This window comes from Gymnoscopelus microlampas, assembly GCF_963454915.1.
Source record: "Gymnoscopelus microlampas genome assembly, chromosome: 17".
NCBI lineage: Eukaryota > Metazoa > Chordata > Actinopteri > Myctophiformes > Myctophidae > Gymnoscopelus > Gymnoscopelus microlampas.
Genome location: NC_139954.1, coordinates 25,671,424 through 25,686,232, shown reverse-complemented (window position 1 = coordinate 25,686,232; position 14,809 = coordinate 25,671,424). Strand labels below are relative to the sequence as shown.

The 14,809-nt window shown below is 42.3% G+C and overlaps 2 protein-coding genes across 5 annotated transcripts; one reads left to right on the top strand and one right to left on the bottom strand.

Moving 5' to 3' along the window:
- The first annotated feature begins 493 nt into the window (after nucleotides 1-493).
- Nucleotides 494-5,330, top strand: rab5b (RAB5B, member RAS oncogene family). Of its 2 annotated transcripts, none has more exons than XM_084084498.1 (6): nucleotides 494-593; nucleotides 1,817-2,111; nucleotides 2,559-2,710; nucleotides 3,923-4,045; nucleotides 4,221-4,314; nucleotides 4,937-5,330. In XM_084084498.1, the coding sequence occupies exons 2-6, from the start codon at nucleotides 1,946-1,948 to the stop codon at nucleotides 5,050-5,052; spliced, it is 651 nt and encodes a 216-aa protein (XP_083940624.1). In that variant the 5' UTR covers nucleotides 494-593; nucleotides 1,817-1,945; the 3' UTR covers nucleotides 5,053-5,330. The 2 variants fall into 2 exon arrangements, with proteins under 2 accessions (XP_083940624.1, XP_083940623.1); XM_084084497.1 differs by having other exon boundaries at nucleotides 497-593; nucleotides 1,807-2,111.
- Nucleotides 5,331-5,472: 142 nt separating this feature from the next.
- Nucleotides 5,473-14,119, bottom strand: dbr1 (debranching RNA lariats 1). 3 transcript variants are annotated; one of them, XM_084084495.1, is made up of 10 exons: nucleotides 13,980-14,119; nucleotides 11,992-12,054; nucleotides 11,635-11,850; nucleotides 11,249-11,373; nucleotides 10,212-10,292; nucleotides 10,016-10,101; nucleotides 9,697-9,921; nucleotides 9,463-9,540; nucleotides 9,208-9,353; nucleotides 5,473-8,763 (listed from the first exon to the last, which is right to left on the bottom strand). In XM_084084495.1, the coding sequence occupies exons 3-10, from the start codon at nucleotides 11,829-11,831 to the stop codon at nucleotides 8,004-8,006; spliced, it is 1,698 nt and encodes a 565-aa protein (XP_083940621.1). In that variant the 5' UTR covers nucleotides 11,832-11,850; nucleotides 11,992-12,054; nucleotides 13,980-14,119; the 3' UTR covers nucleotides 5,473-8,003. The 3 variants fall into 3 exon arrangements, with proteins under 3 accessions (XP_083940621.1, XP_083940620.1, XP_083940622.1); XM_084084494.1 differs by having other exon boundaries at nucleotides 11,635-12,054; XM_084084496.1 differs by lacking the exon at nucleotides 11,992-12,054 and having other exon boundaries at nucleotides 13,980-14,108.
- Between the last annotated feature and the right edge of the window lie 690 nt (nucleotides 14,120-14,809).

The following is a 14,809-nucleotide window of genomic DNA, read 5'->3' as shown; positions in this document are numbered from 1 at the left end:
TTTTTTACTTTACTGGAGTATTTTAAATGTTCAGTACTTTCACTTCTACTCCAATACATCTGAGGCAAATATTGTAATTTTACTCCACTACAATTATTTGTAGATTTTGATCATTAGTACAAAACATGCATTAACCACTTCAGCCCTATGCTTCAGGCTATTTGAAAATAGTATCTCTACAAGCTCACAACGCGTTGCCTCGTTGTGAGCTTGTAGATCTGCTATTTTCAGAGCATTTTTATACATTTGGAAACGTGTGAAATGGGACATTCTGCAAAATGAGTAGGCTACTTAAGTATACTTTAATGCGAATACTTTTGTACTTTTACTCAAGTTCATTCAGAATACTGGACTTTTATTAGTAACAGAGTATTTCCTAATTGTGATATTGGTACTTTTACTTAAAGTACAAAATGTCAGTACTTCTTCTTCCACCACTGGTTATTTTGACAATGCGACAGTTACTGCGGCTGCGCGCGCATGTACAGGAAGTGTGAGCGTTCCCATGTATGTCCTAAAGCAGCTGATTGCTACATTGTCAACAGTCAAACCTTCTGGTTCCTCCAGCTGCTGAACGGACCATACTGTCTGAGGTAAATACATCAGCATGTATTGATCTTAAGGGGTGTGCAATACATCCACCAGATGTTAAAATGTAGCGGTAGATTGTGGTGAAACGGGCGTCGAAATATTGCTTTGTCCAGTTTATGTGTCATCCTGGTGGTGATGTGACTGGACGGACCACCGGAGTCCATTTATTTAGCACTCCCATTATGATGTGATGTTGGTCTGATTGATGTCACAGCAGAAAGCAGAACGACACATTCACTAACAATAACAACAACAACTAAACGTTTGCGTTTGGCCAACACGTTACGGATAAAGTGAATTGCTGCGTTGTCTGTCTCTTGATTTAAATGTCTGAGCTGGAGCAGTGGTTTTCAATCCTTTTCATATCAAGGTCCATTATGTATTCGGCATTTGAGCCACGGACCACCGTTTGATGAGATTTAGACTCTCAGACCCACAAGACTTAGAATATTTTGTTGTCGTTGGATAAGATTTTGTCCACAATTCCATGCTGTATTGGTGTTGGTAGTGGTACTAGACGGAGAGACAACAGGCAAACGTTGATTAAAACAACAATTCTTTATTTAAGTAATGCAGATGTTTAACAATAATTTAACTCTTGAGATAAATGAAACCATCCATTTTGAGAGAAATGAAACCATTTGGTTTCATTTTATGCTCTCACTCAGGAGTTAAAGATCTGTAAGGGTCCATTTGGTTACCAACTCTCCATCGTTTAGCTGGGCACCACCTGGAACCACCAAGGACCACTGGTGGTCCCCGGACCGGTTGAGAACCACTGAGCTGGAGGACCGCAGCAATACAAACCCTGCATCCCCATGAAATGAAGCTCTTCACGGTGCATGTGACTATGGGGGCCTGTTGTTTACTGACAGCGTCCATTCACACAATATAAACTAGACATTCATTGTTGATGGCCGTAATGCAATGGCACTCATGCTGTGCTGTCTCTCTCCCTTATTGTCTTGCGACCTCTAGTTCTAGACCCTTTTGGGGAAACAATACATGTTGGCAGAACCATATGGGAGTAAGGATTTTAGTTCTCTCATTAACTACTTAAACCCCATATGTGCTAGCTAGTGTGTTTTCTGTTACCGATGCTGGGGTTTAAGTGGTTAAAGATAAGAGTTTTTGTGCTTTTGTGAATGATTGTAACTGACCTAATCATATGCCAGATGACACACTAACTTAACCCTTCCTTCTTACCTTGCATAGCAAAACCCAGGAAGAAGAGACTAGATAAGAGGCCTTTGTGAGTTTCGGTGACATTAGTTTTAGAGACGTGCGTTACCAGTTCCACAAGCTCCCGCAGGGAGGAGGCCCAGTCCCCCTGCCGTCTCCTACTCCAGTCAGGATGAGCTCCAGAGGTAGTGGCGGCCGTACAAACGGCGCTCTGCCACAGACCAAGATCTGTCAGTTCAAACTGGTGCTTTTGGGAGACATGGCTGTTGGCAAGTCCAGCCTGGTCCTGCGCTTCGTCAAGGGACAGTTTGATGAGTTCCAAGAGACAACCATTGGAGGTACGGAAGGGGGTAAAGGTGGAATACATTTATGGGCTATTTGGGATCAAATCAGTCAGGTGTCCCATCAGCAGGTAGGACACAGGAGGTTAGGAATGGTAAAGGCGAGACTGAGGTGTAGGGCTTATAGAAATGTTTAGGTCGTACTGAGGTTTATGATTTCAATTCCTGCGGAGTCATGCATTTTTTATAAGGTGCTAGTTATATTAAGATTAGGTTTGATGTCTACCTGCTAACCTACTTTTTTAGCACTCAAGTCAACCACTTAAAGCTGTTGTTTGACTAAGTTTCATGATGCTTACTCTGACCACACTTTGTAGGTTACTCTGGATTATACGTGTCTAAAAAAATGCCTAAATTGTTATTGTAGGAAGGGGATATTTTGGGGAAGGAGGACAGTGTGGAGAAAGAGCCACATTGTAATAACCTGTCCTAATTTGTGTCCAGCTGCGTTCCTGGCCCAGTCAGTGTGTTTGGATGACACCACAGTCAAGTTTGAGATCTGGGACACAGCAGGACAGGAGAGATACCACAGTTTAGCTCCCATGTACTACCGTGGGGCTCAGGCTGCCATTGTGGTCTTTGACATCACCAAGCCGGTAAGCCCTATACTTTTACAGTGCTTATTTTTCTAGGCATAATGGATAGACACGTTAGCTAGCTCACACAAATTCTCCAGAATATCTGGATACTTGTGCTAAATTAATTAGCTAGTAAATCCATTCAAGACTGTTGTTGTGAGATTGTTATCTCAGCAGGGGGTAATATGCTAAGTGGCGTCCCGAGAGCCATTCACGTTGACTAAACAGGCCACTGCCTTGCATTGCCTAAATAGTTCACCTATAAACTGCTTAACAAGAAAAAAGTTGGAGTGAGAGAGTCACCATCATTATTCACATCATAATATCAACTATACAATGAACTGAGGTCTTGACTCTGCAAGGAAAATGAAGTGAAAGTCAGGAAGAGAATGTAAAATGTAGGATATTGTTGATGAGCTATTACATTTTCTTTCAGCGCATCTCTTACGGCAACATTGTTCGTATGGAGCAGTTTTGTTCATAGAGGTGAAACATTTGTAAAGATTGCTATAAACTTGAGTAAAAGGGGACAACAACAACAACCCCAGACCCACAAGCAGCCAACAGAAAATCAACATGGGATCATATTGAAACCGGACACACAACTCCTGTGCAATGATTAAAACATCATAAATTAAGCACCGAAATATTGAAATCATGTTCAACCTGCAACCTGTGGAACGAGTATCCGAATAATATTTGGGGCCAGCCCTACACATTGCTCTAAAGAGCTGGGGAGTGGAGTAGACGCTGATGGCCGAGTGGTTAAAGGATGACTTGACTTCACACATTTTCAACCTATCTTCATATAATTGGTCCTCATGATAACATGATTAAAAAAATCTGCTCGGTCTGTGTCTCATAGGAGGGCTGTGGACACATCAGAAACCCGCCTACCATCATCATTAGGCAGTTTTTTTTTTAAGATTGCACAAAAATGGTACCATATTATGAGCATAAGTGAGGACCAATTATATGAAGGTTGAAAATGGGTGAAGTCGTCCTTTAAGGCAGTGGTTCTCAACCTGTGGGTCTGGACCCATAGTGTATAGTACACGTTTTATCCAAATAGAAGCAGAAAGTCCCCCAAAAATATCTTATAAAAAAAGAGCTTTTTCTCACCAACTGATGATTCTAACAGTTCTGTGACCTTGAGCAAATCAGTGGTATTGTGAGTAATACGTTTTTTTTTGGTTTTTTTACTATGTTACTTGGTCCTCTGTGTTACAGGAGACATTTGAGCGAGCCAAGGCCTGGGTTAAGGAGCTGCAGAGACAGGCCAGTCCTAACATTGTCATTGCCCTGGCTGGAAACAAGGCAGACCTAGCAGAGAAGAGATTAGTAGAGTATGAGGTAATAGTATATTGAAGCCCCATGCTGCAAATGTTGTGATGTCCCAGTGCCCTATATTACAGAAGACCGTTTACACTTTTCGTTTTTGGCCAAAGCTGGATTTTTATGCTTTCAGGCTATTTCCAACAAATTCTCCACTGATTGTGTATGATCTTTGGTGTGTTGTATGGGACAGGAAGCCCAGACGTATGCTGAAGACACCGGCTTACTCTTCATGGAGACTTCGGCAAAGACAGCCATGAATGTCAATGAGCTCTTTCTGGCCATTGGTGAGTGACTTACTCCGTTTTATTTACATGTGAAACCAAACCAGGTTTGGATTACCATACCTTGCCATCATGTAACTATAAACATTGGTGAGATATGTATGTACAAATGTTTTTTACATGCATATACTATCAACTATACATTGAACCGAGGTCTTGTCTCGGCAAGGAAACCTTTTTTTCCCAACCGTATCTCTATAGATCAGCCTTCACTAATGCTTAATATTTTTTTTAATTTAAGTACAATTTCTGTGTATTGTGTTCTTCAAACTTTTGAATTTCCTTTTTTACAAATTTCACTCATGTAACAGTCATGGCTACTATTTTGGCACGCTAACAATGTAGGAAGAGAAAGGCTGTAGTTTCTGTTAGCTTGAAATCCCCACCGATTATGCCATAGACAGGTAAACTTTCACTCTGACACAGAGCGAGTAGCAGTAGACAGAAGTAGTACAATTTTGTAGTGAGCACTAGTCAGGACCAATATGGGGAAAAGTTTGGAAAAGGGTGACATATTCCTTTTAAGAAGACGTCATTGTGTCTGTAGCTACCTTTGACTGGATAATACATAGTAACCTATTGTCAGCACAGCTGTACTGAAATATTTACCCTTCTCCTAATGTAGCAAAAAAGATGCCAAAAACAGACACCCAGAACCCTACACATGCGGCACGGCACCGGGGAGTCAACCTTCAGGACCCTGACGCTCACTCAACCCGAACCTGCTGTGGCGGAAACTAGACCCTCCGCCCCACCCCGCTCCACCTCCCACGACACCACCGCAGCCCTTTAGCCATCCTGTCTCCTTCAACCAACCTACAGGGCTGGGCCAGGCTTGGGGAGATCCGGCCTCCAACCCCACCCCCACCCCTCACCCCTGCAAAGATCAACCTGACCTCCTATTCAGTCCATAGTGACCCAGACAGACAAACAGCCTGTGGTTAAAAATACCGAGAGATGAGGAGGAGAGGGGCGGGGAGATGAGAGTAGAAAGACCATGTCTTTGCAAGTTTGTCTCCCGACCGCCAAGCAGGACCGATGCTGGACAGAGGAAATTAACAGTGGAGGAGGTATGACCAAGGTTGAGATGGGGAAGAAAAAAAGAAGAACATGGAAGAGAGTGACTTTGTCTTGTATTTAGCACTAATTGTGAATGTCTTGTTTCTTTTTTCTCTCCCCCCCCCCCCCCCCCCCCCCAATCTCACTGTGCCTCTTGTCATTTCAATCAGTCCTAACTGATTGTGTAATGAGGCACATAACTGTCGTCTGCATCACACCCTCGTTAGTGGCGAAGGAGGAAAATAAAGGGACAAGGAATTTGGAAGATAACAAAAAAAAAAAAGAGAAGCCAAAGGAATACAGAATTCCTTATTTAGCCTTTTCGCTTCCTTTTTGTTTGAGGCTTACTCCTGTCCTGATCCCCTATAAGCTCCTTCCCTGTTGATAAAAAAAAATGCATCGCCCCCTGCTGTGCACAATACTGCACATGGGACCTGCTGGAATGATCCCATACTGTAGCCTCCAAACCCTGTCACCCCTGCTTTAGCCCGATTTATGCATCATCGTACCAAAATAGTCGATCAAACTTGCGACACACATTGTGAGTTCGTAGAGCTTCTATTTTGTTGCATAAATCGGGTGCATAAATCAAGCATTATACTTCCTCTAATGCAAGGACACCAGATAGATGAGACCATTTGAGATGGCACAGATTAGTCACAATTGTGTTTGTATTGAATTTATAATCAGATATTGGTTTTATGACTCTTAGCGTATCCTTTGGCCAGATTCATGGATCAATTAACAGGCCAAGTCTTTTTCTTTTGCATATACATCCTCGATACAAATATGTAGCCCCTTACAAATATGCACTTACTCACAGGTCAGAATGCAAGGTAGCTGTGCCCCCGGAGCAGGTGGGTTTTGGGAATTTATATCAGCAGAAGCTGGACTCCATTTTATTGTATCTTGTATGAACGCACTGGTTAAACATAAATGAGCTAGGACAACGGGAAATGTGTGCGTGTTACAATTGGGATGAGGAAGCTAATTGGTTATGAGGAAAATGTGATACACTATCTGTTTAATCTGGCCTTGCACATGTGGACCACTGGCATTAGATATTTTCTTGGAGTCTCTTACACAGAATATTAAGATCACTGACCTTTACCTCCAATATGTTTCTTGGTGAATAACAATAGACAGAATTGGAGGAAGATACAATAGAAGCTATTGAGTCGTTGAGGTTGACATCCCTCCCTGCCCTGTAGGAGAACATACAGTAGCACTCATCCTCATCTGGTTTCAGTGTGTCCCTCATCTGTCAAGTGTCTTAAGGCTAAGTTGTTGATGTGAAAGTGAAACAATCGCAACCTTTAATGCTTTTAATTGATAAATGTTTGCTGTTCAAGGTTTGGCTGAAGAAAATAAGCAAAAGGAAGCGACGAAAATACAAAAAGAAAAAGAACAGAAGTGCCTATTCCCAGTTTTTAAGGTTTTTTTTAATCATGTTTTGGGCTTTCATAGGGTGTGTGTTTGATGGGCAGAGCGCGAGAAAAGCACCCCCTGACATTGGCTTGTACTAGTATCCAATAACTTGGCACCCTGTCATTTTAGGCTGCATTGGCTCTGGTCGTTAAAGAGCTATTGTCAAATACACTGTATGTTGTGTGTTGTCTAATTTTAATGAAAATATATGCCGTTGATTTTACCAGAGCACACCTGTAAACCTGGAATGAATCTTAAAAAAAAGAAAAAAAGAACCAAGATCAATGTTATCAATCTGTTTGATTTAAACAAATGTTGGTGTCCAGGGGAAATTCCTTGTATTTCATCAACTCATAAGTTTCAATCATCACGAGATAAGTGTGCCGAATCAGTTATAGGCTTACAAAATTGGTTTAGAATATGAATGACATTATCATCCATGACAGTGATACTCAAAGAAAATAGTATTATATAGTTACAAGAGTTTTCTCCTGAACACTTAACACTCAGCTCATCATGTAAAATTGTTTAGAATAAGGAATAACATTCATTATCTCTCTTCAGTGATCACAAGTTAGTGTCATGTGCAATTATGATGACAAAGTTCATTAAGTGGAAATGGACTCTATTATTAGCACCTCTGTAAAGTCTCATTCAATAAAGCTGTGTATGGCGCCACAAGCGCAGAATGCTAAACAGAATAAGTTAGTAATTTAATGGACTGAGTTTTGCCTTGCAGTTGTACAATGATCTTCCTAGGCTGTTTAGAGGGTGAACGATTTATTTAAGTTGAAAATAGTTTTTTTTCCAGAGAAGTCAAGCAGATTTTTTATCACTGTACATGGTATATAAAAAATACATTTCAAACAGGACTACAAATCCTGTTGCTAAAACAATCACTTTGGGGGTTAGGTAATGATAAAATCAATATTTATAAAACGAAAATCAGGATAATCTAATTACACACCTTTGTTGCAATAACTTGCTGTTTTTTCTAACAGCTGAGTCCAAGAGAGAAGCTAAGCTCTTTCAATTTGGATACTGAACATGTAATGGGTAATTTCTCAGAATTATAGGCAATATGCCAGTATTAGTGGATTGCATGACTGTACACAAACTAATTCTACGCTTTACAACGTCAATTCTATATAATGACATAATTAAATGGAATAAATTCATCAATTTGCATAATCTCACCCTGACCACTAATCTTCACTCTCCTCATCCTCCGCTGCTGTGTAGATGACCTGGTTCCTGCGTTTGATCCTCGGGGTTATGCCAGTAGGTCCAGTGCATCCTTCATCACTGCTACGTTTGGGGATACGGACCACGGGGGCCTCCCCTTCTCCGCTATCCGAGAGTCCCTCGCCTTCTGATGAGGGCTGAGTGCGGGTCACAGATGGAGTAGAGTGGGAGGCAGGAGGCAGGTCCATGGGAAAGGACAGCTCAGGCGGTGAGGCGTCACATTTAGGTTTTGGCAAAAACATGCGGCCTGGGGTATGGATCTCTCTGGAGGCGCTGTCAAAGCTCCCATCTCCCTTTGAATCGGAACCACTTTTAGCTTCTTCCTTAGCCTCTCCTTTCTCCTCTTCCTCCCACTCCTCTTCTATAGTGATCTCATCAGGATTATATGAACTCGACAATCCTGATGCCGACGTGTCAGTTGGATACTCGCTTGGCTCATCCGCACTTCCTGTACTATATTGGTCATCGTCCTCATCCTCTCCCTCCCCTCCGGCGCTCCCACCTCCCTGCCCAAACTGGGCATAAATGTCTGTGAGGCCCAACGTAGCACAGAGCTCTGTCGTCTGGGGGTTGGTGCTGCAGTTTGGGCTGGCATCAGACCGGGGCTTGGCTGGGTCATAAACTGGTACAGTCCTGCTGAAGTTGTCTGGAATGACTAAATCCCCATTCATCTCCTCTACCACATCCATCATGGCAGCTTCTGAAGCGCTGAAGTCCCACCTGAAGTTAATACATCATGCACACCACATTGAGTTATTACAATCCATTAACCTGTACATATTTACATACCCCTCGCCCGTACAGAAAGTCGTCCATGTGCAGCTCGTGGAAAAGTGGAGATATTTCACTAAACACACGTTTTTTGGCAGAACTTTCAAATGGATATGAAACGAGAGGACAATATCTGACTCCAAGTCTTAGGAATTAATTATTGGTACAGGTGAGTACAGCACTTTTACGCCCGCGCAGATCGTGAGCTACACAGCGCGTAGTCCAGAGCGTTCTATGACTGTGTATTTGGAATACACGAAATGTATGTAAGATCACAGAGATTCTAGGGCTAGGCCCGGCCCACTTTCTTTTTCACAAACAGATATTACAATTATGTTATATATATTTGAATTTGGAAATTCATTGACAGCCCTAGTGTGTGTGCATGTGTACCGTTCATGCAGGCCATTGTTCATTGGGGGGTTCCACGGATGTGGGGTGGTCCTCTGTAGGCTGTTGGTGGCCTTCAGAATTGCCAGCCACTCTGGATCATACTCCAAATCCTCAGAGGAGTCTGGTCTGTCTGGTACCTCCACGATCTGAAATACAAGCACACCATTCCTCACTTAGACATGACAACTACATTTGAGTCTAAACCACCACCAACAGTCAATTGCTACATGTACGTCTTTCTGCAAGAGGCTTTACCTGTAAGAATTCTCTGTAGGGCAAACATTTATCCAAAGACAGGAACTTGGTTGTACGTGCGGCAGCATTACCTTTAGGCTGCAGGGAAGAAACAAGACCATGTATAAAATGAACATTAAATTGAATTATCAGAGGGACAGCAATGGATGGCATGAAAGTTTCAGCAATTACTACACCCAGTAGCATCGACTGATACCACCAGCTACAGTACAGGTAAATGGAATGCGCTCTCACAGGGTGCTGCATGAGGGCAGCAAATTTGACGTGGAGATGTGCGGAAAACCAGTAGCTAGGCTGGAGGTGAGCCAGGAGCTCCGCCGCAGCAGGACTTCCCAGGGAGTTTGACTCCACCTCCTGACGCAGAAACTTCTTCTTGCGCAGCAGATCCTCTGTGCTTCCGTAATTATAGATTCCTCGGGGCCAGTCGTGGCTCATGAAGATGTCAATTGGCATCTGGATCTGAGTCCAGACATGAATGAATATATTTTTTAAGAACAGCAAATGGGCTGCATTTCTGGTTGGTATCAGAGTAATAGTTATTTATTTTCTTTACCTGTTGTAATTTGAAGACGTCAATGTTTCGGATGTGGTAAACACTTCTCAGAGTGTCTGGGTTGTATGGAGGGAACTCGTGGTGACCTGTAGTAACAAATACACATTGTTTAAGCATATAACAACTGTTCATCTCATTTAGACATGGTATACAACAGTAATGATGAATTAGACAGAAATAAGGTTAAAGAACTCACCCTTTCTGTAGTCGTGTGATTTAAAGATTCCAGACAAGCCACCAATTCTAATCCCTTTATAGCGAATGACACCAGCATAACCTGAGGGTACATGGGCATATTATCAAGTGAGTGAATATTACACAGATGGATGGATGTGTGCTCCGACTGTAAACGCCTCCCGAACTAGGCCTGTCACAATAATTACATAATCGCCTGATCGCAATTATTTGAGATAATCGCAATAATTTTGCATAATTGTCATAATCGTTTCCGTGTTGACAAATGTTCATACATTTTCTTTTTTTTTTTTTTAATTTTTATCCCGCGATTTTTGTAACCCATTTTTTTCACCCGGTGCCAATTTCCTAAGTGATCCTGGGCGCTACACCAGCCCTACACCAGCGCTACACCAGTCCCCCACAGCCAGGGAGGCCAGGGCCGAGCTCATGCTTCCTTCAGTGCATGAGAGCCAACTGACCTTCTTGTCACCTGACAGGGGGGAGTTTCCCTGGTTGGACGTAGCGCGTGGAAGGAACACGTTATTCCAACCAGTTCCCTTCCCCTCCATCAGGCGCCCCGGCTGTCATGGGGAGGCGGTATAGCGACCAGGATTACTACATGTTTTTGTGAGGGTATTAACTACCCTAGGCGACACGGGGAGAACATGCAAACTCCACACAGAGTAGGCCCTTTCGCCAACCCCACCCTGGGTATGGGCGCTGATGACGCGGAGGAGAAGACACGCCCCCAGCGCCCACAGCGTCCCTGGCGGGAATCGAACCCAGGACCTTCTAGCTGTGAGGCGACAGCGCTACCGACTGCGCCACCGTGCCCCCAATGTTCATACATTTTCAAACATTTTCCAAAAAGACCCGTTGTGAGCTTGTAGATCGGCTATTTCCTATTTCAATTGATTTTGGTAACGAAGCCGAAAAGCCAAACAGAAATGTAATTTATGTTTCCATGTTCCAGTGTTTAATGCCAATTATTTGTGTGACAATGAATCGTCAATTAATTCCTAAAATTGCATGATGGTGACCAACCACATTCCCTACCCAGATAGTAGATGTTGGGTGCCACCCAGCCTCCGTATGGCAGCTCCTGCATGTGGTTGGATGCCTCATGATTCCCTCCGATAAAGATGGTCAGGACTGGAGCCTTCTTTTCTCCGGAGTAGTACCTGCAACACAGACTGTGATTAGAAAGACAAGCCGTAACCACTGACTTAAACCCTCTATTCTTAATGAAACAGACATGAGTTACAACTGAACTTGGACTACTTGAACCCCAGCCTATTCTGGGGGTAACATTTGCCAAAAATAGCCGATCTACAAGCGTAGGACTCGTCGACGTGAGCTTGTAGAACAGCCATTTTTGAATAGGCTGGGGTTCAAGTGGTTAAGTACTCTTGATATTTTCCTTTGGAGTGAGCATTACTGACTTGTAGAAGGTCTGCATCGTTCTGTACTTGGCTGGAACGGCCATGCACAACATGTCTCCTTCATTTCTCACTGCCTGGAAGTCCCCACAACACAGCAGCAGGTCCACCTTGACCCCTTCCTTGTTCTCCAAGAAGCCAATCGTCTCATAGATCTTATCCAGCTCGCCGTGGCAACAGCCTTCTACCGCAATCTTCATCGTGGGTCAACAGAGGGAGCTATGGATCCAAAGCTAAATCAGAAACTGAAGATATGGCGCCGTTCAAGGCTACTTAATTCACTTTGAGTTTTGATTTAGTTATCTCTTTGATATTTATGAGCTTGGCTTGGGGATGTCAGCTCCAGTGATGCAAATCTACCGTTAAGTGTCCTGCCTGGGTTTCTGAAATAGATGGTCTTTAACTTAAAGAAGCTGTTGGGATCTGTAAGGATTCAAACAATGACAAACATTAATAGAGAGTAGTAGTAGGCATGCTGCATGTGTTGGCTGAAATGTGCCAGAGATGACAGGAGAGGAGAGTGATTGGAAAGAGCACTTTTGTTTCATTTGATGCAACTGTCTGGTAACCGCCCAACTCACTCCAAATCCAACTCCAAATCGCGCCCAACTCATTCCAGACATCTCACTCCACACACTTGCCCAACTCACTCCACACACTTGGCCAACTCACTCCACACACTTGGCCAACTCACTCCAAAAATTATTATTGAGTACAATATTGAGGAATTAAGTACAATATTGAGGAATTTGTTACTTTTAACTCTATTCTGTTTTAGGCTTGGTTAAAGTTTTAAATACTGTCTCTACAAAACAGTCTCTACAAAACAACTTAAGGGGGGGGGCTCGCTGGCCCCCGTCTTGTTAGGCTATTATTGAGCCTTAACAGTATCTATGGCCCTGGACTGTTAACACTTTGGCACTCCACTCACTCCACCCCACTGCTTACACCTAATGGCCCTCCTCCACTGAGTTCACCCGCATAATCACCCTCCACCCAGGTTAGGGTTAGGGTTAGGGTTTAGGGTTAGGGTTAGAATGTAAGAGTCTCCACCGATTCAACCCCCACACACACACACACACACACACACACACGAACACTGGGCTAAAGTGTTTAATGCATGTTTTATAATATTATAATGTATAGCTGCAAAGCAACTAGTAAAACAAATACATTTATTGGAGTAAAAAAAACAATATTTGGATCCAATATGTAGTGGAGTAGAGGTAAAAGCATTGGAAGTTGGGAATACTCAAATAACGCACAAATACCCAACATTGTACTTAAAGGTAGGGTAAGTGATATTTTTTGGTTAAAACAAAAAGCATTTTGTTAAAAGGTTAAAATACTATATTTTGATAGTAATCATTGCTATAGAGTGTTTGTTCAGTAACAGGAGTCTCCCCGTCTCTCCAGCTCTTTAATAAACAGAAAATACATTTTTCGGTAGGTGTCAAAATCTCAGCCAATCAGGAGAAAGTACCCATTTTTAAGCTTAATTTGTATAGTGTTCCAGTTCCAATTTTGTCTGCTCCTTTCTTAGTGTCATCACTTCCAATTTCACTTGTTTAATCTATATCCTGATTGAGTTCTCTGTCCTGGTTGGATAAAATTGGAAATGAAACTGAAACGAAAATGCATTTTCTGTTTTATAAAGAGCTGGAGAGACGAGGAGACTCCTAATACTGAACAAACACTCTATAGCAATGAGTACTATCAGAATATAGAGCTATTTAACACTTATTTTAACCAAAGCAAATCACTTACCCTACCTTTAAGTACAGTACTTAAGTAAATGTACTTAGTTACTTTACACCACTGACACATTGAACCAATATTACACTGGTGACATTGCATGGAGTGAGTTGGGTTTGGTCCTGGAGTGAGTTGGCTATGGTCCTGGAGGGAGTTGGTCTTTGGTCCTGGAGTGAGTTGGCCGAGCCCTGGAGTGAGTTGGGCGAGCCCTGGAGTGAGTTGGGCAAATATTTCTTAAGTCTTCATGGAGTGAGTTGGATTTGGAGTGAGTTGGGCGGTATTCAACTGTCTACTGTACATACTGTACTGTACATAAGCTACTGTATGCGCGCGTCGAGAGAAATAGCCGATCTACAAGCTCACAAGGCATTTCATTGAGCTTGCCATTTTCGGCTGTGAGCTTCTTGTAGACTTGCTATCGCACGACGGCGACTACATATATATCAGAGTATCAGACAATACCATGGCAATGGCATGGCCTATTTTTATCGTGTGACAGAATATTGATAACACCACACGAGCCGTGTGTGTGTAAGCCACACGTCCATGCAACAAGTTGAACAGCAGCAGCTAACGAGATATAATATACTCACAGAGTTGGATTAATAACCGAAGAGTGTGTTTCTCCGCTCTTTCCTGACGTAACTCTACAAACTATTCCACAGAATTATTTTCTACAGAACCAAAACATTGTCAATTTTCCCACCTTGTGTCCCTGGGCGCTCGCGCATGCGCAACACTTTTTTTTAAGTAAAATAATTTTGGATCGCTAACAGCAGATTCCATTACTATCTGAGGAATGCAACAATCACATCAATATTATTTACTTATAATTAATTATAGTTATTATGTTATAACGCACCAAACAGTTGCATACTGTATTCAATGCTCATGTATTAGTGTGCACAAAATATTTATATTTCATACAAGTGCTTCTGACGAATCGGTTTTGTTTATTGTCCCGTCTACGTCACATGCATGAATGAACATTTACTTCATTAACGAATTCACTTTCGATCAATGAGCGGCTAAGTTACGTTATCTTTGATATATTATATATATTTTATAGCAAATAGCTATTATACTATCTTAAAAACTCTTCTGATAGCGTTGCGTGTTTTAGCTACTCATTATTACTCTACTTTTTAAAGCCACTCACTCATCTGTGTGGGGCGGGGAGTGTGGAAAGTGTCATTGTTGCCAGATTTTGCGAGAGAAATAAGCAACCAGGAAAACAAGCCCAAAAGAACCATTCACTGACTTTACAGAAAAACAAGCCCAAAGTCGCTTACAATCAGTGGGGTAAACTGTAAAGAAACTAGTACATTTACTCATGTACTGTACTTAAGTACAATTTTGAGGTACTTTTAGTTTATTTGAGTATGTCCATTTTTCAATAATTTGACTCAAATAATTCTACTCA

Bases quoted from the DNA above. Each gene is read 5' to 3' on its own strand.
- dbr1 (XM_084084494.1), bottom strand. From the start codon at position 11,831: ATGAAGATTGCGGTAGAAGGCTGTTGCCACGGCGAGCTGGATAAGATC. The intron at 11,374-11,634 runs GTCAGTAATGCT...TCTGTGTTGCAG, and splicing joins ACGATGCAGACCTTCTACAA to GTACTACTCCGGAGAAAAGA. The intron at 9,354-9,462 runs GTAAAGCCTCTT...CTTGTATTTCAG, and splicing joins CCTACAGAGAATTCTTACAG to ATCGTGGAGGTACCAGACAG.
- rab5b (XM_084084498.1), top strand. From the start codon at position 1,946: ATGAGCTCCAGAGGTAGTGGCGGCCGTACAAACGGCGCTCTGCCACAG. The intron at 2,711-3,922 runs GTAAGCCCTATA...TCTGTGTTACAG, and splicing joins TCTTTGACATCACCAAGCCG to GAGACATTTGAGCGAGCCAA. The intron at 4,315-4,936 runs GTGAGTGACTTA...CTCCTAATGTAG, and splicing joins TGAGCTCTTTCTGGCCATTG to CAAAAAAGATGCCAAAAACA.